The sequence below is a fragment of the Bos grunniens genome, chromosome 22 (genome assembly GCF_055505025.1).
Source record: "Bos grunniens cultivar Pamir isolate PY7600 chromosome 22, Bosgru_T2T1.0, whole genome shotgun sequence".
In the NCBI taxonomy this organism is placed as follows: Eukaryota; Metazoa; Chordata; class Mammalia; order Artiodactyla; family Bovidae; genus Bos; species Bos grunniens.
This window is the reverse complement of record NC_141186.1, coordinates 15,268,313-15,293,361: the sequence shown is the minus strand read 5'-3', so window position 1 is coordinate 15,293,361 and position 25,049 is coordinate 15,268,313. Positions and strand designations below refer to the sequence as shown.

Below are 25,049 nucleotides of genomic sequence, written 5' to 3'. Positions count from 1 at the left end.
AAGACCATTGGCAAAATATTCTCTGACATAAATCATACCAATGTTTTCTTAAGTCAGTCTCCCAGGCCAATAGAAATAAAAATAAACAAATGCAACCTAATCAAACTTATAAGTTTTTGTACACCAAAGAAAACCATAAAAAAAATGAAAAACCTATGAACCGGGAGAAAATATTTGCAAATGATGCAACTGACAATGGCTTAGTTTCCAAATATATACCAATAGCTAATATACCTCAACAATAACAAAAATAACCCAATCAAGAAATGGCAGAAGACCTTAAAGAACTTTTCTCCAAAGAAAACATATAGATGGCCAAGAGGCAAATTAAAAGATGCTCAACATTACTAATTATTAAAGAAAGAAATGCAAATCAAATAAATCTACAGTGATATATCACCCACACCAGTCAGAACAGCCATCATTAAAAAGTCTACAAATAACATGCTGGAGAGGGTGGGGAGAAACGGTAAACCTCCTACACTTGTTGGTGGGAATGTAAATTGGAACAGCCACTATGGAAAACAGCATGGGGCTTCAAAAACTAAAAAGAGTTGCCATATGATCCAGCAATCCCACTCCAGGGATTCAGATAAAACTATAATCTCAAAAGATACATGCACCCTAGTGTTCATAGAAGCATGATTACAATAGGCAAGAGATGGAAAAAATCTAAGTGCCTATCATTAGGTGATTGGTTTAAGAAGATGTGATAAATAAATGCAATGGAATATTATTCAGACATAAAAAAAGAATGAAATATTTCCATTTGCAGCTACAAATGGACCTAGACAATATTATACTTAGTGAAGTAAGCCAGAGAAGGAAAGATAAATATTATTTCCCTTATATGTGGAATCTAAAAAATAATACACAAAAGAATCTACATACAAAACAGAAACAGATATCGTAAACATAGCAGACACAGTAAATAAACTTACAGATATAGTAAACAAACTTACGGTTACCAAAGGGGAAAGGAGATGGGGAGGGATAAACTTGGGATTAACAGATACAAACCTTTATACATAAAACATGTAAACAACAAGGATTTACTGTATAACACAGGGAATAATATTCAGTATCTTATAATAACCTATAATGGGAAAGAAGCTGAAGAAAAAAATACATATAACTGAATGACTTTGTTGTATACCTGAAATCAACACAATATTGAAGGGTAGTAAATCAACTACCCTTCAGTAAAAAATAAAAATTAAAAATAGCTTTCCCTATCAGATGAATAAAAACAATAAGTCTGAGAATATCAAGTGATGATGAGGTGTAATGAAACAATTAGTCCCCTACCCTCTGGTTAGGAATGTAGACTGTCACCACCATTTTGAAAGGAATTTGGCAGTTTCTCTGAAAATAAAGAATGCCCATTAGCCCATTTCTGCTAACCACTCAGGAAATATAGACGGCAGAAATACCTGCACATCATGCAAAGATGTTCGTGGCAGCATTGTCCAGAATTGGTGAAAAGTTAGAGCCATCTAAATGTTCGCCATGATGAGAACAGCTAAATGAAATATAACATGCCCCTGCATGGGAGTTCCTTGAGGTCATAAGAACGAACCGGGTCAACTAGACCGCAAGTGCAGAACATAGTGTTCCGCTGCAAGTTCGTTAAGGAAGTGCCAAAGTAACGTCCCTCCGGACGCTCCCACTTTTTATCTTGTACGCTTCTATTATTTATGAATTTATTTTTAGTGAGCATGTATTACTTTTGCAATTCTTAAAACATAAATGAACAAAAATTGAACAGCTATAAGGCTATAGAGACAAAAGGCTCAGGGTTCCATTTCTAGGAGCTGAGTTCACCTTCAGCCAGAGCGGTTCTGGGCAGGTCCACATACCAGGCATACATACCCACACACCTACCCACACACACACACACACACACACACACACAGAGTTGTCCAGCTCTGCGTGTGCACGTGCAGTGCATGACTTCACAGTATCTGGAGCAGTTCAATAGAACATTCTTGTGTATTTATTGGTGCAAGAGAATAAGCAGCCAGCTGAGCTGGCAGCAAGGAACGTGATGAGATTGAAAACCCAACACCCACGACCTCCTCCACCAGCCCAAGCATGCGACACATCCCACGGCGTCCATGGTGCCTTCCTGGTTTCTGACTTTTCCCTTTTGTCTTCGAGACATTTTCAACACAAGAAATTGTGGCCTTGAGGATGGGCGCTTATCCCCTCAGGTCGTGTAGTGAGTGACTCGCCTGCAGTGAGGCGAGAGTCCCGCCAGGACGGGGAGGGGGGGTGGGCGGGGCTTACGAGTCCCTCCAGGACGTGGGGTGGGGCCCGAAAGGCCGCGGGTTGGATGGGCGGGGCTTAGGGGCCTTCATCCGGGAAGACTGTCAGGTTGTGCGTCCGGATGTGGTGCAGCAGGACCTGTGCTCGCTGCTCCAAGGTCTGGAGGACTTGCTGCAGGCCCTGTCGCCCACCTTGGCTCTCCCAGAATACTGGGTCCATCTGTAGCGACTTGAGCAGCATATTCTGTAGACACCCTGATTCCAGAACCTTCATGACTGGCTCAGGAAACCTGGAGGAAGGTCCCCCAGCCCCGGAAAGAAAAGAAGGGCAAAAGCCAGCTTAGAGAGTTTCCATGAACTTGCACAGCTGAGGACCCACAAAGTCCCGGGGACCACCTGCTGACTAGTTGTCCGGGGACCCTTCCACCCACTCTGCTGTGACAGCAGACACGGGATGAAGCTTTCGATGGGTCCCAGCCCCCCAAGAGGGCGAATCCACTCTGCTGGCCTGAGCAAAGTGAGGAGAAGCCCTGGGAAGGCCGAGGTGCGGCAGGACTGAGCAGGGAAGGTGGCTACCCGGCCAGCTCCCTGCCAGGCAAGGGAGCCTACCCACTCCCCAGCAGGGCAACTTGTGCTGTGCTCTGGATACCGGGGAGCGGGCAGCCCATCCGGGACTTCAGGGGCCCACTGACTGTTAGCTTTCCCAGGAGTCCCCACATCCTCCTGAGGCTCATCAAACAGCTTCCATCTGTTGGACAGTGGACTTCTTGGGAGCCATGGTTCAAGGCCGCCGGGTCTATGACAGGGCCCCTCAGCTCATCCCTGAACCTCTGCCCAGGCCCTTCGATGCTCACCCATCGATGCCCTCGAGGAGCCGGAAGTTCAGCTTGTGCTCCGGATGCTGAAGGTGGCCAGCATTATCGATGTAGACCAGACGAGTGGGGTCACTGCTCCGGACCTCGGGGAAGAAGATGGACAGGGACGGAAGATGGACATGGTGCCCCAGGGCTCTGTCAGGGTGCAGCGGCTCAGGGGCCCCTAAGCTGTCAGTCACACAATGCACCCTGCTCCTCACCCAGTCTGTTCCCCCACCACACAGAGCAGTGAGCTCTTTCCACCTGGTGCTGTTTGAGGGCGGCCGGGCACCATCTCTGGTGAACCCGCCCAGCAACCCTGGGGCAAACAGCCACCGATACCAGCCCCATTTTACAGAAACAGAGGCAAAAAAAGTTAGGTAATTTGCACAAGGTCACACAGCTGGTAAATAGCTGGTTGACTCAAACCTGGACGCGTAGCCCCAGGTGGCAGCACCATCGGTGAAACCACAAAGTGGAGGCATTGATTCCTGTTCTGGCGACTGAAGGGGTAAGGAGCCTGAGGCCGGGCGGCCTGATGCTCGGTCCCGGGCACCATCTCCTGGGATGGCTATGCTCCATGGCCAAGGGGAGGTGGCGAGGACACCAGCCTCACTGGGGGAGACAGAGCAGCCCTTCCCCAAAGGGGAAGTACCAAAGGGTGGTACTTTGCCCCTCCTGCAGTAGCAGTGGCTCTTCTGCCCCACCAGCCCCTCGCTGATGGTCTCAGCACACGGCTTCCCACCCTGGGTTCTAGTTTTCACTGGAAGCATTGTTTCCCAACAGCCCCAGCCTGTGAGCCAATAGGGTCCACGACAGATCCCTGTGACTGCTACCAACCAGACATGCAGCCTTGGAAGGCTCCTCCCCCGCTCCAGGTCACAATTTCCACGTTTATTGGCACAATGAGGATGCCCTACTAGATACACACATACCACACTCAGCTGCCAGGACCCGAGGGCGTCCCTGGAGTCTTTAGGAGACAGAGGGGTTGGTGACACTGGCTGCAGCCCATCCCCTCCTCAACTACATACGCCAAGCTTCATTTTTGTCCCTTCTATATATTAAGGCTTCCTGGAAACATTCAAAGGGTTCTGCTGCCGAAAAGAACGGGATTGTGACACCCAGAGTCATGTGACCTCTGACCCTCGCCACCAGCGTCTGCTGATGGACAGACAGGAAGACCCGAGTCTGGGGTGACCCAGGGACTTACCAGAATGTGGACCAGCCGCAGCTCCCCGGGGTTCCGGCATTTCTCTCGGAGTCTCTCTTCCACACAGGGGTCCGAGGGCTCGGGCTCGAAGCCGCAGCAGTAGCGATCCAGGCGGTCATGCACCTGTGGGGGCACCATCCTCTGAGGGGGAGTCTACCATGTCCAGCACTCGGGCCTCTTGAGCCCTGGGGCCACCCTCAGGGATCTCGGCCCTGGTTAACTCAGCTGCTGGCCCCCAGCTGTGATGGGCTTCTGCTTGCTCCTCTGGCCAGCTCACCCTGCACCGGGATGGCTTACTCACACTGCATGGATTTCCACCCAACATGTGGCAGATGGGATCTTAGTTCCCTGACTAGGGATCGAACCCAGGCCCCCTGGAATGGAAGTCCTGCTGCTGTTTAACCTATACTACTGGCCCTGAGTTCCAGCCTGGGGCCTCCCAGTGCAGACTATCTGTCTACCTGGGGAGACTCACACATGACCACTTTTTCTTGAAGCAGCAAATGCTACCGTAGGGATTCCTCCTTTTTAGGGGATAAAAAGATTTTAATGACCGTCCAGGCAGCTCCTGACTCTCAAACAGCACTTCCACCCTGCAGGAGGCCTGGATCAGAGTCAGGAAGGAGAGCATTCCTTTTCCTGACTCATCTTACACTGGATGCCTAAAGTGGGAACAATGACACAGAGCCTTTCCCTCAGAGATGGTCGTGAGAGATGGTCTCTGTCCCTGGTTCTTGGCACAGAGCTCATAAAACCCCTGCAGTTGGCTCTGTGATATGAGTACGTTTTGATATTCATAATAAACCCTCCAACCACATCAGAGTTTAATAAGATGATTCATGGGGCCCTGAGATAACTTCAGGCTGATTGTTAGATGGACAAAGAATATAGAGAGTGGGAGCTTTCCACCTGACCCTCCAACCTCAGGGAAGAGGAGGGGAGCTGGAAACTGGGTTATAGAAACTTTTGAACTATATTCTAGGGAGAACACATCCACACATCAGGAGGGTGATGCACCCCAACTCCACATACAGGGTCATGGACTTGGGACCTTTTCAGACTTCACCGCACATACCTCTTCTCCTGGCTGTTGACTGACATCCTTTATAATAAACCAGGCCACTGAAGCAGTGTTTTCCTGAGTCCTGTGAGCCATTGTAGCAAATTATTGAACCCGGGGGATGGGACAGTCATGAGAACCCCAGATTTTTAGCCAGTTGGCCAGAAGTATGGGGGGCTCAGGACTCGTGACTGGCATCTGAATCAGGAGTCCTGTGGAGCTGAGCCCTTAGCTTGTGGAATCTGACATTGACTCCAGGGGGATAGAGTCACCCAGTTGGGGTTGGAGAGTTGGTGGGCTCAGAAGGCATCACTCAGAGGACCAGCAACATCACTGCATCTCTGTCTCATCCAATTCTCACTGCAGCCTTGCAAGGGAGACATTATTGCCCCAATAACACATGGGGACATGGACCCCAGACCTCCCCAAGGTCATACACGAGGAAGTAGTCCAGCTGGGGTTTGAACCCAGGTCTGCCTGGCTGGAGCCCAGCGCTCTCTGATGTCCTCCACTGCCTCCCTGAAGGTCAGGGAGAGGGAGCCACTTAGAGGTCAAGTGAGGTCCCCATCATTACACTCATTGAGGCTGGAGAGGAGTTTTCAAAACAGTGAAGGAAGAAAAAAAGGAACCGGAAGTCTCAGAGCCCACAGTCCTCCTGAGGGGGCAGCAGGCAGGCACCGGAGCTGTTTGGATGGTCCTTATTCATCTGCAGTTGCCTCTCAGCCAACCCAAGCCGCAGCCCTGGTCCAGCTTCAGCCGGTACCACCGTCCTGTCTCCCTCTGCCAACCTCTCTCCACATGTGGCAGAGGGGCGGGGGCAGGGAACACACAGACGACAGCCCCCAGGATGCAGCATGCATCAAAGCCAGGCCAGCCACCTCGCAGTCCACTTAGCTCAGCGCCAGCCAATGAAAGGTCTCACTCCATTTCCATATCCCTGTGGAGGTAACTCTTGTGTGTTCTGAAAAAATACAAAATTGATTTCCTTCTATACAATCCAGAAAATAACTATAGCTCTATTCACCAATCAACCTCATGAAACCAGACGTCCAGAAATGAGACAGTGTTGAACAGTCCCAGCTACTGTCCCCAAACATTATTTTCCCTGTTTCACAACAATTCAGTGTGGAGAAGACCCACCACGGGCCTAGACCATTGCCCCGACAGGCTGAGGGCCTTTCTGTAAGGCTGCATTATGGAGTGTTCCCAGGGGCAGTGTACCAAGCACATCACTGACACCGCTGAAAAGGCATGTTTAGCCTGGAGGACCGGCCTGGCCTGGCCATGATACAAACAGCCAGAGCCCTGTCCGTGCAACGAGCCCGTTAAACAAGCCCCTGAGGTGGACAGTCACTGCTTTAGCCTCCTGGACTTTGAATAACAACAGCCACAAGTAACAGAAAATTCTGGTTGGAAGTGACTTTAACCACAGGGGAAATTAAGATCTGCAGCAGGAAGCCTCAAGAGCCTTGCAATAGGACAGGCTTGGGGGGCACCTTTAAGCAGCTCCTATTGTCATGATAAGGACTCAGGTTTCTTTCTGCTCTTCAGTTTACCCCACAATGTTAAGGACATCCCTGTGTTGTCTCAGAAAACCTGTGGGTATGTTTTTCCTTGTGAATGTGATAAGTCGCTTCAGTTGTGTCCGACTCTTTGCAGCCCCATGGACTGTAGTAGTCCACCAGGCTTCTCTGTCCATGGGATTCTCCAGGCGAGAATACTGGAGTGGGTTGCCATGCCCCCTCCGGGGGATCGTCCCGGCCCAGGGATTGAACCCGTGTCTCTTATGCCTCCTGCACTGGCAGGCAGGTACTTTACCACTAGCGCCACCCGGGAAGTCCCCATGTTTTTCCCTGTTCATGTCCATAATGAAGGAGACAGAGAGAGAAAGAGAGACAGGAATGAGGGGAGGGGGGAGAGAGAAGCCCTCCCCCAACAACCATGGAATAGCAGTCCTTCCTTTCAGTCTGATTGGACCAAATCTGGACACAGGCTCATCCCTTGTCCAGAGGCCACCACGGGAAGATGCTGATGTCTTGACCTCTGAGCCCAGGAATGGGGAGAAAGGGAATCACACCAGGGCCCTGTGCAGAAGAAACAAGAGCGCTCCACTGGGTCCCCCAGAGCCCCCGTGTCTTCACTAGCTCCTACAAGCGTTGGCAGGACGGGGCTGAGGACAGAACCCTGTGGCACGCCCCCAGAGACCTCCCGACCTTCCCCCAGTTTTTATGTCCACCCGAAGATAGTAACACGCCCCTATATTTCTCCATGTTGTCCTCGCACTTGGCAAGGGTGGGGTCCTCACACGTTCCTATGCAGGCCTGTCCTCGGCAGGAGCCCTCCAAGGCTGCCCGCACAGAGGTTTAGAGCAGAGATCAGCAAGCTATTCCCACAAAGGGCCAGATAGTAACTACTTTAGGCTTTGCAGCCCATACGGTCTCTGTCACAACTACCCGACTCTGCCTGTGTTGTGCATATTGTACATATTCTAGATAATATGAAAACAAATGGCCATGGCCATGTTCCCCCCCCCAAAAAAAACTGTATTAACATACACTGAAATCTGAATTTCATAGAATTTTTAGATGTAATGAAATATCTTTTGATCTTTTCAACCATTTGAAAATGCTAAAACCATTCTTAGCTCATGGACTGTACAGAAAAAAAAAGAGAGAGGGGAATTTGGCCTGCAATCTGGGCCATGTCTGTGACCCTGGTTTGGAGCCCAAAGGATCTAGGGGTGAATCGTGGCTCCACTATGTCCTAACTCTATGACCCGAGGAAGTTATTTAACCTGATAGTCCCTCAGGGCCTCTCTGGGGACCACACGAGGTGAGGGGGGTGGTTGTCATGGAGAGACCTGGAAGGCACAGGCCTAAAGGCCTGGAGGAATCTCAGGGATTCCTCCCTCTGAAAGCCCTGGCCATAGCCCTGTGAAGCAGTCTAAAATAAAGCCGTGTCATGACGGTCTAGCCCCTCTCCTCTACGTGTGGGCAAGGCCTGGTTTCTGGAGCCCAGACAGATCTGTGAGACGGATACCACCTGCTGAGTCATCTCTGGTTGGGAGAGTAAATGCCAGGATGGTTCTAGCAGGACTGAAATCCAGCGACTGCTCCAATCTCACGTCATGTCTGATGGCACAGCCAGCCAAACCCCCTTCCTCAGGCCAAATGCTCCCTGACCCTGTTGGCAGGCCATTCTATGCGGATTTTAACCGGATGCGGTGCTTGTTTCCAGAAGAAGCTACAAGGACTGTCGGGCCATGTGACAGGGGCGGCGCTGGTGCCCCCAGATGTACACCCATTTGAATGTTGAACAGGGAGGGGCTGGCCGGGCCCAGGTGCCAGTGTGAGTAATCTGCCATGCTGTCTGGGAACTTTTTTCCACTGAAGAGCAATTCAGTTCAAACAGTTGAAACAGCAGCAGCCAAACAGGACCGGGCTTAGGTTTCATTCCCACATCCTAAGGCATCAGGATTTCTTCTTCCCCCTTTTTGACAAAATGAGCAGTTACCAAGAAAAAAACAATAATCTTTTGCAGTTTGGGCCTTCTAGCAGTGTGTGTGCTCAAGAAGTTTGTGTTTAATTTAATTTAACAGTTGTGAAGCCCTTACTCTGTGCTGAATCAGGCTCTGAGTGCTTTGCCTATCATAGCTCATTTAACCCTCCCAGCAGCCAGGAGGCAGGTACAGTCCATATCTCCATTTCAAAGACGAGGTAACTGAGTGACAGAGGCTGGAAAACATGCCTAGGGTCCCACAGAGCGAAAGCGGCGATGCCTAGACTCAGACCCGGGTAGTCTGGCTCTGACCACTGAGTTGGTGGCAGGCACATACATCGTGACACTAGAGGTCACAAGTGCCTTGATACCAAGAAGATGTGGTCCAACCGGATCCCCAGCTCCTAGCACTTTTCAGTACAACAGGACTCGGTTGAGGTTTTCGGAGTACAAGAATGAATGAATGAAGCGTATGGCTGGCTGACACCCGGAAGGATGGTGGGGAGACCTTCACACGAGGACTGACCACTGAAAGCCTGCCCCTCACGTGAGCCTGACAGGGGGAGGCCCGCCTCTGGGGCCCCCAAACAGAACATCTAGTGGGACAAGACACTGCAGTCTGCCAAGAGGGACACCAGGCTGAGCTGTGAGGTGAGGACGTCTGGGAGGCACCCAGCACAGGGCACAAGGGGTGACCCAAGTCCTCTCACCCACCCACCAGGCTCCTGGGCCAAGACTTCAGCCAGTGCCAGATCTGAGTCTGGTGGATTCCAGAAGAACCGCCTGCTGCCCCTGCTGGCCCGGGCCCCCTGTGCAGGACCCTCCCCCACCTGGGGACAGTCACGAGCCCAGGGTCTTCTGGATTGAAAGGGTGGCTCTTGGCTGGGTCAGCTTGCTGCCAGACAGCCCCAAGGTGGCAGCATCTCTGTCCAAAGAGGGCAGCAGGCTGGCCCCGCACTGAACAGTTGTCTGTTAGAGAATTCGTGAGGCTTTGGGGAGGTGAGGGTGTGAAGAGGAGTGGGTTACTTCACACTGACTCTTACCATCCTCTGATGACTCTCTCTGCAGTGCTTCCCTTGTGTCCTGACAGAGGGTAACCTCCCCGGAGGCCCTGGGCAGGGGGACCTCTGGATGCCTCATCTGCCCCAAGCCGGAGGCCAGAGGTCACAGCAGCGGCTCTGGATGTGGGTGAATATACCAGCTGGTGAGCTTTGAGGAGATGGTCTGAGAATTATTATTTAAAAAGACAGGCGTGAGTGCTAAGTTGCTTCAGTCGTGCCCGACTCTTTGTGACCCCTATTGACTGCAGCCCACCAGGTTCCTCCGTCCATGGGATGCTCCAGGTGAGAATACTGGAGTGGGTAGCCATTCCCTCCTCCAGGGGATCTTCCCGACTGAGGGATCGAACCCACCTCTCTTACATCTACTTGCATTGACAGGGGGGTTCTTTACCACGAGTGCCACCTGGGAAGCCCCGCTAAAAGGACTAAATCACTCTAAATTTTAAACATCAACACAAAATCCAGCATCTGGGAAATGATGTATCCACCACAGCAAAGTACAGTTCCAACCAAGAAAGCTACAATGAGTCACCATGGGAATACCTTTCTCAGAAATCAGTCCCCACATCAATACATTAGACAGAGGATGTGTGTAATCTGTGACCTCCTCCACTGATACTCAAAAGGCATCTGATGTAATTTTTACATCCATTCCTGACAAGAAAAACTCTTAAAAAGGCAAGAATCGCAAATAGTTCTTCAGCCAAAACTCAGCATGATATTTAATGGTGAAACACTAGAAACTGTCCCAAATCCGTAGAGACAAGTCATGTCCAGTGTCCTATTACTATTTACCATTGCTCTGGAGGCACCATGGTTGTAGTGAGGTTAAGAAAAATGAAAAACAAGGCAATGAGAACACAAAATGCATTCGTTACAGAAGAAATGACCATATACTTGGAAAACCCAGGGCAACTGTGAGAAGCATTATGAAGTGAATGAGTAACCAGTAATCAAAATATGATACGAAAACAATATCCTTCACACAGACCAGGAGCTACGGGCCAGAATGTGTTGAGACAGGCTGAGACCTGGGACCCTTTTCCAGAGAGCTTGCGCTTGCACCTGGACAAATGCCTCCCCAAAGAACCGAATCCAAAGAAACTATAAGGGACTCAGGGAGTCCCAGGTGACCCAGGGGCTAAGACTCCATGCTCCCAATGCAGGGGGTCCAGTTTCAATCCCTCGTCAGGGAACTAGATTCCACATGCCGCAACTAAGACCCGCCTCAGCCAAATAAATAATTTTTTTTTAAGGAACTACAAAGCATTAAAACTAACTGCTCACAGGCCCAATGGGGCAGATTATGAACAACGAGACACAAAAAGGTCACAAACCAACGGCCACTTCTGGGGAGCTGGGAGCAAAAGCAGGGTTACTGCTGTGATCCCTGCTCACAGCACCATGGAGGGGATGGGCAGGGCAGATAAGCTACATCTTCACCCTCACTCCCTTTAAGGGACCGGCTCGCCCTGCCTTGGGAAGAGAGCCAGGGCAACAATTTCTTGTTTTCACTCCTGTGTGCTACAGCTCGAGCCCCAGTAAAGCCGTGCCTGAACTTCTCAGCCGACTTCTTATCAATTTCTGTTGATCCAAGAGTCCAGAAACCTTGGTTAGTAACAATATAATAGAAGGAAAAGAGGCCCTTTTCAATGGTCACAAGATGAAATATCAGTATCATCCCAACCTGAACGTGAAGATCCAGCTCAGGAAAACATAAAGATGCTTCTGAGGAACAGAAATAAAAGGAAAGACACAGCCTGTTCTTGGCCTAGAATGACCCTATATCTTAGGATGTAAATTCTCTCTATATTAGTCCACACAGATTTCATTTGATTCCAATGAAGTCCCGAGAGGACTTGGGAAGGCAAAGGAAGTAACAAGCTGACTGAGAAGAGTATTCAGGAGTATTGGGAAAAATCTTTAAAAAGAGCAAGGAGACCAAGCACTCCCAGTTATTAACATAAAATATAAAGTGTGATAATTAAAACAGTGTGATTCTGGCACATAAATAGACAGACCCTTTACTGGAACAGAAGAGTCCACAAATAGACTTGCGTACATATGGAAATTGGCTATATGGAAAAGACAGCATTTCAAATTGGGGGAAAGAAGGATTATTCAACAAATGGTGCTGGGACATTTGGGTTGCCATCTGAAAAAAAAAATCATTATTTTGCACCTGATCTCTTACTCCAAAATAACTTCCAGATGGATCAAAAATATATAAAAACACATGAGAGGATTTTTTAAAAATAACCCTGAAATGAGGATGGTCCTTAAAAACATAATACACTATCCTAGAAGTCATGAAAAATAGCTTGATAAGTTTAACAGCATAGAACAATTTTTTAAAATTTCTGCACAGCAGAAAGACTAGAAACAAAGTTTGATGACATTTGAGCCTGAGAGAAATACCAGAACGCAATGAAAACAAAAGACTGATTTTCTTAATCTATAAAAAAGCTCTTAAAGTCCTTAAGAAAAAGACCAACAATCCAACAGAAAATGGGGCAAAGAATATGAACAGTTAAAAAAAAACAGATTTTTAAGAAATCTAAGCAGAGGCTAAGGCAGGAGGAGAAGGGGACCGAAGAGGACGAAATGGTTGGATGGCATCACCGACTCAATGGACGTGAGTTTGAGCAAGCTCCGGGAGATGGTGAAGGACAGGGAAGCCTGGCGTGCTGAAGTCCAAGGGGTCGCAAAGAGTCGGACACAAGTGAGCGACTGAACAACAAAAAAGCAGAGGCAGGACGAGGGCGAGGCAGAAAAGTGCTGTCGGCTGTCAGGATGTGCAGAGCAGGCTCACCTGCGATGTGCACTCCTGAAGGCGTTTGCACTGGAGGCCCCTCCCTTGCCACATGAACTCATCTTCTATGGCCGCATAACAAATGACCACCAACTTAGTGGCTTAACATAACACACTTATTAACTCACAGTTCCTGTGGGTCGGGAGTCCATCCCTTTTTGCCGGGTACTCTACCCAGGGTCTCAGGCTGAACTCAAGGTGCTCCATCTCTTTCGTCACTCAGGCTCCTCTCCTGTGCTTAGTCAGGCTGCTGGCAGAAACCATTCCTTGTGGTTTTAAGGAGATCTCAGGGTCCTTCCAGAGGCCTCCCTGACCCACAGCAGCTCACAGCCTGGCTGTTTACTCCTCGAGGCCAGCAAGAAAATCCTCTGATACTTCATCTTTGAAAGACTCTCCTGGCTGGTTCAGGCCAAAGGGAGAGTCTTCCTTCTGATTAACTCCAGATTAACTGATGAGTACCTCAATGATATTGTAATAACTTTGTATGGCGACAGACTGAAACTAGACTTATCTTGGTGATCATTTCATAACATATAGAAATACCGAGTCATTAGGTTGTGCGCCTGGAACTAACAGAGCACTGTAGGTTGATCATGCTTGCTTGCACGCGTGCTCAGTTGTGTCTAACTCTTTTTGACCACGTGGACTGGAGCCCGCCAGGCTGCTCTGTCCACGGGATTTTCCAAGCAAGAATACTGGAGCGGGTTGCCATCTCCTACTCCAGGGGATATTTCAATCAAAAAACAAATAAACAAAAATACCCAAAGATAACTGATTGGTAACTTAATCACTGAAATAAGATTCCATCATATTTACAGGTCTCATTCATTCTCAAGGGCAGGCGTTTACACTAAGGGGGTGGGTATCTTGTGGACCATCTCTGAATTCTGCCGATCATACTCGTCCTAATCGAGGCCCTGCTCTTAAGTATATGTAACGATGCTTCATGTCACCCTTAAACACCCCTGTCCGGGTGGGCTGCTTCACCCTCCGTGGCTGGCCGCACCATCTGTGCAAGAGGAAGGAGCTCTGCACCCGTCTCTTGGGTCTGCTGTGGGACTTGAAGGAGCTCATGTACAGGCACCCCATAAAGGTGCTACGATTATATTTCAGGTCTCCGGCTGGAAGCTTGAGAGGTCGACAGTGGTCATGGATCTGGGCTCCTCTCTAACAACACCCGATGTTCAGGAAGGCCAAGCCACAGAAGAATGACGTGAACTATAGATTTGCACTCAAAACAAGGAACAAACACAGGATCACAAATGACTGAACCCGGCCCCCCGGGAAGGAAATGGGCCAGCCTCATCCAGAAGAGACCCGGAAGAAATGTCTTTTCCAGAGTCAGCTGAGTCAGCAAAGAGGGCAAAAGCATGCCCTCTGTGGCCAAACTGCGGCGGATCTGATCCCAGCTCCAACGCTTAAGGCCACAGGTTACTGTGGGCAAGTTCCTAAGCCCTTCTAAACCTCAGTTTCCTCATCTGTGGAATGGAGTTAAAAAATACTGTCCACTCCCAGGGCTGTCACACATCAACACATGTGAAGTGCTGACACAGCGCCTGACGCAGAGGACGACAGGCGACGCTATATGCCATCATCTGTTCTGGAAGAACGAGTTAATCACGTGCCCGTTCACGGGCTGGACGAACGATTGTCACATAGTTTTCCACCTCTATATCTCTGGGACCTGAAAAGAAAAGGAGAAGCCTTTGGGATTCTTTTCAGTCTAGAGGAAGGAGTGGTATTTGAGCAAGCAGAACACAGCAGCACCTAAATAGGAACTCATACAGAGAGCCTGGATTCCTTCATTCATTTGCTCATCCTTTCACCCACTCGTTCAAAAGGTGCTTCTCCAGGATCTAACCAAGAGCTTGGCCCTGTGCTAGGCGCTGCGGATGTGAACAAAACAGAGAGACAGAAGTGAACAAATAAAATAGAACTTACTGTGTTGGGGAGTCAGAAAGAATATAGACAGGATAGCATGAAATAGAAAGAGGATAACAACAGAATGTGGAGGTCGGGAGAGTGGAGGCCTAGGGAGGAGGATGAGAGGCTTGTCTGAGGCCCTGCACCTGAAGAAACTAACCAAGACCACATGCCAAGAGGCGGGGCTGAAGACAGCAGACACGGATGGATCTGTGGGTCCCTGAAGCTCCTGATATCGAGGGCATTGAGATGCTTTGCCTTATTGTAATGGAGAAGGGACACAGTCTGACTTATTGTGCTCTCTGCCTGAGCAGTTGCATGTGAACTTCTGAGGTCTCCCTCTAACTTCCAGTTGCTATAGGCTCTGCCCGGGGGCTTTCTCCAAATGCCATGGAATTAACACCTCCAGGAGCAGCCCTCAACCAAAGACCAAGGGGAGATGTGGCTATCAATACCTCGTGTCCCTCACCTCTTGGTGGGCTACCATTGCTCAGAGTTTTCCTGTGGCTCAAGCCCCAGTCACCCATGGCAGTGACCTGTTTGAGGACATGCCCTCTGCTGGCCGCCTCCTAGCCGTCTCACTTTCATCTTCCCTACGAGTGTTTCCTGGGGTCCCCTCCCAGAGGAACTACTGCACTGGACCCTGGTCTCAGGGTCTGCCTGGGGGAACGGAAACCAAGACATCATTCCAGCTTCTGTAAGGAGACCTGGTTGGAGGGGACAAAAGTGGAGACATTAGGGAGACGTTAGGGAAGAAGAGTCCAGGTAAGAAAAGATGGTGGCCCGCACCAGGATGGCGGCACCTGAGGCTTTCTGGGGTCTGAATTTTCCGGCACGTGAAGGCCCCGCATCAGCGGAAGCAGCAGGATGACTTCCACGAGCAAACACCACCCTCTCACTGTCTTGAGTTCTCTACAGCTGCTCACCCCGTGCAGCCAAGCACATGCCCTCCAAGATGAAACAGGGTGTGAGAAAAAAGAAGCCTCTCTAGAAGGAAAAGATACAGATGTGCGCATTCCTGTCCCCACCCCCCCAACACACGTCCTTCCCACCCTCTGGCCTCTGGGCAGATGGCCCTCTTGAGTCCAGGCACGACTGCCCTCAGGTTGTTCCTGGCTTCTGCTCAGTAGGGACCTGGGTTCCTGGGCTGGGAAATCCACAGCCCCTCCTCACTCCAGCCTGCCCATGGTTTCTAGGAAGGCAGCACCCGCCAGCCAGGGGTGTTTGACTTGCCTGGTGTTCGGCAAACCCAGGAAGAGGTGGCACGAGGCCAGCTGAGTGGCGTCTGACCACACGCCCACCTGTGTGTGCTCTGGCGGCTGAACTGTCCACCGCCATGGCTGGGCTTGGCAGCTGAGGAAGGGCTTCACACCACAACCTCCAAAGACAGACAGAGGGGCTCTGTGTGGGCAGAAAGTGGCTGCGTGCACATCAGCTGGGTGGGGGTCACAAGGAGGGGCCTCAGGGCTCAAAGTCCCAGATGTCCCGACAAGCACCCCCTTTTCCTGCCCTCACCCATGGCCAGCTGAAGAGGACTATGTGAGAAGGAGGGTGAGCTCTGGAGCTAGACCATCCAGGCTGTGTCTCAGCTCCACCGGCTATGAACTTAGCCAAGTTGCTTAACCTCTTGAGACCTCAACTGTCCAACTTCAAAACAGGGAGAAGCCCAGTATCTCTCTAGCAAGGCTACCATGAGGACTGGAGGAGTTAATTCCTATAAAGTGTTGGGGGCAGTGCTTCTGTATTACTGAGCTTGGGCCATCGCCAGGCACTGTATTAAGTATATTACGTGAATGATCCTGCATGCAGAAACCACACAGGGTCAGTGGTGTCATCTGATGGAGGCCAGGCTCCCCCAGAGACAGACCTCAGCCAAGAACTCAGAGCGAAAGCAGTTGATCCGTGAGCTAATTCAAAAACACAAGCAAGGATCGGGGAAGGCAGACAGGGAGGGCCGGCAACGAACTCTGTGGGTAACCGTGGCTCAATCCTGGTAGGGGACTCTGAGAGACACGTGGAACATGCCCCACAGAGCCACCCCGGCCAGGGAACCAGGGCTTTTACAGACTGCCTCCCATCAGTCATAGGACGGCTGTTCCTGGAGGGAGAGTGGCCGGCTCTTCCAGTTTGCCCAAGACTGTAGTCTGTGGTCTGGGAAATGCCTCCCTCCCAGGCTAGAGGACAGGTCACGCTGTCTGGAGAGCACTAATCCCTAGCCCTCAGCCTGTCACACACAGGCAGAGCAGGCTCGGGGCCCAGAGCAAGCCTGCATACAGGAGCTGGTGATTAAGAGCTACCATGCGCTCAAGGGCAGAAGGCAGGGACATCCGGTCCCATTTAGAGAGAAGTGAAGTTCAAAGACGCCGGCTAGTCTGCTCAGGGTCACACAGTGGGACATGGCCAGTGGGCAGGGGATTCAAAACCAGATCTGTCTGGTGCCAAAGCCCGTGCCAACCACCAGGCCCCATGCTCCTCCCTCCACAAAGCAGCCACGAGACACAGACTCGAGGAGCTGGAAGTATTGCTGGAGGCCAGCTGGTCCAGTGACAGGAGACAAATACCCACAAGCAGACAGATAACATCCAAGGGTTTGGGGTTGGGTGTGGCTCAGTGGTAAAGAATCTGCCTGCAATGCAGGAGACACAGCATAGAAACCTGGGTTCTAGAACATGGGTTCAATCCCTGGGTCTGGAAGATGCCCTGGAGGAGGTAATGACAACCCACTCCAGTATTCTTGCCTGGGAAATCCCATGGACAGAGTCTGGCAGTCTACAACAGACCGTGGGCTCAAAAAGTAAGACACGACTTAGTGACTGAGAATGCACACAATCACATCAGACAACAGGAGGTGTGGTCTTTGGCAGAAAGGGGAGCATGGCAACCTTTAAAGGGGCAGCAGCTACTCAGCTCAGGCTCATTTCTGCTGCATGGAAACAGAGGCCCCATGTTATTAAACCATTCAGTGTTTCAAAGGAAGTGGGATTTTCATGAGAAATCTCAAAGTATTAAATGTGGTCTGAGAATCTTCTAAAATACATTTCCAACCAAACTTGTATGAACAACACAGGGAGCATCAGTCCCTGGCTACCAGTTATGACGTTGAACTTGACCCATGGCTCATCCAGTCACCCCAGCAGGTAAATTAAGGGCTAGTATTGATCCCTTCCCTCGACAGAGGTCCCTACAGGGATGGGGCTGCCTTTGTATGCATACATATCCACCCACTGTGTGCTTGAATTGTTTTTTGTCTTTCTTTCTTTCTGGCCGCATTCCCCCACTTGTGTCTCCACAGTTGACATCCAGCTCATAGGTCCTGGAGCAGCCACATCAGTTGTTAACAGGCCACTTAGTAAATATCTGATGTCTGCAGTCCCCCTGGTAAGCCCTGTACCCTAACTGCCCAACCCCTTCCCTGCTGCTGCTACTAAGTCGCTTCAGTCGTGTCCGACTCTGTGCGACCCCATAGACAGCAGCCCACCAGGCTCCCCCATCCCTGGGATTCTCTAGGCAAGAACACTGGAGTGGATTTCCATTTCCTTCTCCAATGCATGAAAGTGAAAAGTGAAAGTGAAGTCACGCAGTCGTGTACGACTCTTCGCGACAGCTTACCAGGCTCCTCCGTCCATGGGATTTTCCAGGCAAGAGTACTGGAGTGGGGTGCCATTGCCTTCTCCGAACCCCTTCCCTAGGATACCCAAAAACTCCAGGGTTAATTTCTGGCACAGCAGGGACCTCAGCTGGCCCTGTGGTTTCCTTCTCTCTCCAGGGTCCAAGCGGGACCAGCATCATCCCTTTATTTCTCCCCTCTCTCATTCTCTCTCTCCTCCACCTCAACTCTCTTTTTTGAATTATGCAACCAACTTGAAGCCTTCTTGATTCAAGGATAAATGTTTAACTACCAGCTCTCCGGGAATAAGGAGGAGTCCTGATTTGAAGAATTCCCTGATTCCCAAGGTATAAATACTCCTGCCTGCATGCGTGCTATGTCGCTTCAGTCGTGTCTGACTCTATGAGACCCTATGGACTACAGCCCACCAGGCTCCTCTGTCCATGGGATTCTCCAGGAGAGAATAGTGGAATGGGTTGCCGGCCTTCCTCCAGGGATCTTCCCAGCTCAGGGACTGACCTTGTGTCTCTTATGACTCCTGCATGGGCAAGTAGGTTCTTTACCAACAGCACCCCCTGGGAAGCCCCATAAATATTCCTACCCTGGCCTGTTTCAAGCTAGCAACAGGCACGAATGTGCAGTCAGCAAGAGACATGACATGCATGCAGTAGCTCAGAACTATACACTATTTACTAGGTAGATGCAAAAAACCTCAAGACCTCAGATAACAGTAAAATGTAAAATAATTGTGAAGTAATGAGATCAGAGTATTGATTACCTTTGTTTCTAATATAACTTATTATATGGTTAGTTTACATAATTTCAATTTTAATAATGCCTGTGTTTCACAACTGGCTCATAAAATTCCTGAAATTCAAGAATGAGCCCAAACGAACTGGTTTTCAGCACACCAATGGATGAATGAACACAAGGCAGAAAAATAACAAAAAAAGGGTGCTGGGTGATCAAAAGACAAGGACTAAAATAAAAAGTTAATTGTTAAAAAAAAGAATGGTAAAAAAGCAAACAAACAAACGAAAGCAAAAGACAAGGGTTAGGGGGAGTCACCATCCACCCTCAAGCAGGCCATTCCAATGTCTCAGTTCACCTAGAGTCCTCGCCTCCGCGGCGCCCCGCCCCGCCCCTCCAGGCCCCGCCTACCTGCAGCAGGAAGTCAAAGAGGGCCAGGCGTGCCCACTCGGCGTGGTGGATGCCCAGGCATGGGGCATGGCTGGGTCGGCCACAGCCACGTGCCAGCAGGGCCTGGTACTGCAGCCAGCCCAAAGCCAGAGAGTTCTGGTCGTCCTCCGGGTCACCCAGGTGCTGCACGTCGGGTGCCCACCAGATGACGGGCCGGGCGCCGCCGTCCGTGTAGCGGTAGGGCAGCAGCGGACTGTGGAAGCGCCTGGCCACCGCGGGCAGGCTCCGGCGCAGCCCCAGCACGCGGTCTACGTGGAAGGACAGGACCTCGGACAGGTCCCCGGGCCTCTTGATCAAGCCACAGAGGCCCTGGGAGCAGAGCTGACTGAGCCCAGGAGCTGCATCTTGAAGGGCCCCCTCGCTGGAGAAACCGACTAGCAGCACCTGCCCGTGGCCGGGTACCCGGGCTTTGCCTGCCACCTCCCCCTGGGCCAGAAGCTGGAGGGCCTGCACATCCTGCTCTGTGAGCCATGGGGGGACCTGCTCGCTGGTCCTGAAGCCACTCGACAGCCCAGGGGTCTCAGTGTCACACCAGACAGACCCTTGCAGCTCCCTAACAGAACCAGGCCACCAGTGAGCCCCTTTGGTTGGGGGAGGACCCCCCACTTGTTGGCCACCAGTCCAGGCTCTGTTCCCCACTCCTGGCAGACCCCCGCCTTCTGGAGGAGGCTGGAGGGTCAGTCCAGCAGTAGCTCTCCGAGTCTGTAAGGCTGACATGTCATGCCCTGCGAGGGGGCCACCTGGGGTGCTTGTCTCACTGAGTGCCTCCGGGAGGGCACCACGGTGCCAGGGTGGGTCCAGGTCTTTGGCTCCTGGACCCCTGATCGCCTCCCCCTGCAGGAGCACAAGACGCCGGGTACTGAGTCTCAGGTCTTCTGGAGGTGCCAAAGTAATGTCGTTCCCGATCCTCCCTGCATGGCTGCTCTCCTTCCCTGGGGACCGTCTGCCGCTGTCCATGTGCCCTCTGTGGCCTTGCTCCTCAGCACACACCAGGATGGAGCTCCTGGGCAAGGTCCAGCTTCTCCTCAACCTTCTTGCCCGCTGCCTCCAGCTGGAGCTCAGAGCCTGCCGACTCTGGGGGACAGGGACATCAGCAACCCCCTGGGGCTCCATGGGGCCAGGGTCTGGGCCAGCAGCTGGGTGCTGTGTGGGCAAGCGAGTGACAGTCACCACAGACAGAGTCGTTAAAAGGCAGAATGCCATCGCCAACCGCCTCTTGCCACGCAGCTTTCTCCACAGCCAAGATGCCTGGGGGATGGGGGTAGGAAAAAAAAAGCTTAGAACCTTGAAAACATCAGCCCTGACCCACAAAATAACGGGACAGTGAATGAATGAACATCTTGGGTGAACAAGGAGGGAAAAGAATGAAGCCTGGGTGGGGGGGTGGGGGGTGGGCATGACACCCAGCGGCTCCTCAAGAGAGGAGCCGGCAGCCATGCTCCTGCTTCAGCACTCAGCCTGCTGTCGCCCAGGACAGGCCTGCAGGGACACCAGGCTTCTCCCCTCTGAGTAAACTGCTGTTATGACTCAGATCTCCAAACATGCTAAGAGCCTTTCGCCATCTGTTCCCCACGCTGAGTGCTGGCCCCTTCTTCTCGTCTCCCCATTATCCCCCTCTGTGGACCTGCAGTGTCTCCCACAAACATGCCCTTCCCTTTCCGGGGCACACAGCCACCCGGCCACAGATGGCCTTGCCTGGCCTCCCTGGCAGCCAAGTGTGACCCTGGGACTAAGTCCTTGCCCAGGGCCTGAAGCAGTCACTTTTATTAGCCCCATCTGTTCAAAAGGAGGTTGGCTGCCTCAGCTCGCCTCTCTGGGCCCACGTGTGGCCGAGTCAGCTCCGGACGGTTGGCAAAGGACATATCCTGGGGCAGTAGTTTTTCAACACGTGGTCTCGGGACCAGCAGCGTCAGTACCACCTGGAAACTTGTTTTCCAGGTGATTCCGATTCGTGGGCACCAAGGGGCCACAAGAAGGAAGGAGCTTGGGAGCTTGCATGAGCCCATGGGCGCAGAACTGGCAAGGGTTGTTCAAGCCACTGTGCTTTGGGGCCCCTGCAACTGTGAGCCTGGAGCACCACCTCCATCCACACACATTCCAGCAGTCCAGGCACCCTGACCCTGGACCAGAGCTGGTGGGGCCACCCAGGACCCTGACCTACACGAGGCCAAATAGCCCCTCGGCCCCTACCCTTCCCCCGGGAACCAGAGCCTGTGACAGGTCAGCGAGGTTGGCTTTTTTCTGCTCATGAACTTGACGTCAGGGGCACATGGCAGACCAGCTACCGATGACAGCAGTGACCATAGTCTACTGAGAACGAGTCTGCGGGGAGAGAGAACAAACAGCCCCAAACCAGACACCAGATGGGAGGGAGCCCCTGCCCAGTGACCAGAAGTTTCTGGTTCCGGTTCCAAGCCTGGCCCAGCTCTGTGTTCTTCTCTCACTGGGTGGATTTAGCCCAGTTCCAGTACTTGAGATGCCGTACATGTTTAGTCTTTGTTCTGCCATGGTATTTCATGGTATGTTTTCTGTATTTATAATTTTTGAAGTCTTTCACTATGCTTTCAGTTACCTTTACTTTTTTCATGGTGCATATTTCTTATCACATTTAGGAAATTTTTATTTGAATTCTAATAATTGGACCCTTCATGACTATATACCCTTAAATGTCCAGTTCTTTAAACACCAGCTCTTAAATCCTAGTAAGAACAATCATAAAATTAGCATATTTCCTCTTCCCCATCCCCTACCATTCGATCGTTATTCAATTTTAATCATTGTGCTGTGTGCTCAGTCACTCAGTCATGCCTGATTCTTTGCGACCCCATGGACTGTAGCCCGCCAGGCTCCTCTGTGCATGGGATTCTCCAGGCAAGAATACTGGAGTGCATTACCATGCCCTCCTCCAGGGGATCTTCCCAACGCAGGGATTGAACCCAGGTCTCCAGCATTGCAGGCAGATTTTTTACTGTCTGAGCCACCAGGGAAACCCCTTAATCATTGGTATTATCTTTTTAAATGTTTACATTTGTATAATTAAAAATGCTTACATTTCTACTATATTTTGTCAGCTTTAAATGACAGTCTTTGGCCCCCAGTTATTACTCATGAATAGCATGTTTATTCTTTCTCCCACCTTTTCCTTCATTCACCTTCCAAAGTTTTATATTTGTGTCATTTCTGTATTGTTAGGATATAAATCATGCCCCTTCTACTCTATTACTCCAATATTCATATTTGTTTGGTCTTAGTTCTTCAGTTAGGTATATTCTTTGCTTACTCCTGTCCCCTTTGCCCTAGTTTTTCATTATTTCTTGGTTGATTGAAGTTTAAAAACTCCATAATTTTCTCAAGAAGTACTCATGGGAACAACAATTTCTGGGTTCTTGCATGTTCAAAACTATTTTTCTATCGTATTCGTACCTGAAAGAAAGTTTGGCGAGATATAAAATACTGCTCACAATTACCTTCTTGGAATAGCTTATAGGTCCTGCTCTACAGTTTTCTAACTTCAGATGATGCTGTGGAGAAACCTCAGATTAGACTGGCTCCCTGCCTAGGAGCCCTAAGAATTCTTTCTTGTTCTTCCTTTTCCCCCCATTGTTTCCCCATCTTTACCGAGGTATAACTGACAAAACCACAACAACTGTTTTTATATTTAAATTATTGACCATGACGATTTGATACATGCATAGCCTGTGACATGTTCACCATAGTTGTTAGTTAACACATCCATTCCTTCACACAGACCTTTTCCTGTGTGTAGTAAGAACGCTTAAGATCTACTGTTTTTGCAAATTTCAAGTAAACGATACCATATTACTAAGTACAGTCACCATGCTGTACATTAGATCCTCAGAACTTATTTTACAGCTGAAAGTCTTTTTTTTTTTTTTTTTTAAGATTCTACATACAAGTGATACTACACAGGATTTGTCTTTCTCTGTCTGGACTATCTCACTTAGCTTAATGTCCTCCAGGTTTATCCATGTTTGTTGCAAATGGCAGGATTTCCTTCTTTCTTTAGTGGCTGAATAATATTGCGTCGTATGCACGTGTGCGTTTTCTGGATCCATTCACCCACTAAGAGAGAGATACGAATGTTATTTCCACGTCTTGGCGATTGTGAATAATGCTGCAGTGAACACGGTGGTGCTGGTGTCTCTTCCAGACATGATTTCTTTTCCTTCAGATATATCCTCAGTAGGCCTCCTCCAATTCTGGAGATCTCCCCTATTTGGGGCTCCAGGGGCCTCCTCTCTGTGGAAGATGCTTTTGTGCCCTATGTTATGTTCCCCTGGACCCCTGGCTGACGCCAGCTGCCCTCACAGTGGACAGTCCCCCTGCACATTGCCAGCTTCCCACCTCAAGCCCCAGAATCATTCCCTGCTTTCTTGCCCACTATCAGGGAGGCACAGAAGAAATTAACACCTTTAGGGACAACCCTCAACCAACAGGAGACAAAAGTCAGGGGGTAGGGCTTCCCTGGTGGCTCAGTGATAAAGAATCCACCTGCCACTGCAGGAGACTGGTTCAGTCCCTGGTCCAGGAACATCCCACATGCCGTGGAGCAGCTAAGCCCACGTACCACAGCTATTAAGCCTGGGCTCTAGAGCCAGGGAACCACAATTACTGAAGCCCGTGCACCCTAGAGCCTGTGCTCCTCAACGAGAGAAGCCACCACAACGAGAAGCCCACGCACCGCAGCTAGAGAAAGCCCGTGCAGCAACAAAGAGCCAGCACGGCCAAAGATAAATAGAGTTTTTAATGCTATAAAAAAAAGTCAGTGGATAAACGCCCAGCCTCCATCCTCCAGAGGGACAATTGTGAGTGGCATTCTGTACGTTGCCACAGGATATGCCCCGAGGGACTGAGCCTCTATTCTATAAAACAGATGGTCCTTGTCTCCCTCCAAGATGCCTTTCTTTAGCGGATGATCCTTTTGAAGTGAGAGTCTAAACTGTTGTCCTTATTTATTATATATGTTTTAATATGGCTTTTATTACTACTTAACACACGTATGTGTGACACACTTCCCAGGTGGCCCAGTGGTAAAGAATCCACCTGCCAATGCAGGAGCTGCAGGAGAGGTGGGTTAGATCCCTGGGTTGGGAAGATTCCCTGGAGGAGGAAATGGCAACCCAACTCCAGTATTCTGGCCTGGAAATTTCCATGGACAGCAGAGCCTGGGGGTCGCAAAAGATTTGGACACGACTGAAGCGACTGAACACACACATGTAATACATGCATAGAGAAGCACTGTGAAAAACTCAAATAATGCAGCTGGTCCTCCGTAACCATGGGCTCCACACCCCCAGATTCAACCAACTGCAGGTACCATTACTGATGTTAACTTTTCAGTTGAATATGAGTTATTCTCTCCTCTAATCCTTAAAACAACATAGGGAAATGGGAATGACTCAGTTCCTATTTTACGAAGGAGAAAACTGGAAAGTCCAGAGTGCTCACTTGCCCAGAATCACAGGCCGGCCAGAACAACAGCATTTTTAATTAAAAGTAGAGGTGGCCATGGACAAAGAAGTCTGTTTGGGTT

The 25,049-nt window shown here is 50.3% G+C and overlaps 1 protein-coding gene across 2 annotated transcripts in view; it reads right to left on the bottom strand.

Moving 5' to 3' along the window:
* Positions 1-1,973: 1,973 nt before the first annotated feature.
* The window catches only part of GASK1A (golgi associated kinase 1A), a 53,966-nt gene continuing 30,890 nt past the window's right edge, over positions 1,974-25,049 (bottom strand). Inside the window, exons 2-5 of one of the 2 annotated variants that reach the window (XM_086366224.1) lie at positions 19,457-20,743; positions 4,335-4,457; positions 3,122-3,225; positions 1,974-2,557 (exon numbers count right to left, since the gene is read on the bottom strand). In XM_086366224.1, coding sequence (XP_086222350.1) covers positions 2,347-2,557; positions 3,122-3,225; positions 4,335-4,457; positions 19,457-20,743 — 1,725 coding nt within the window. In that variant the 3' untranslated portion in view covers positions 1,974-2,346. Of the gene's footprint in view, positions 2,558-3,121; positions 3,226-4,334; positions 4,458-13,571; positions 14,450-19,456; positions 20,744-25,049 lie in introns of those variants that run through there. The other variant, XM_086366225.1, reaches the window with a different exon arrangement.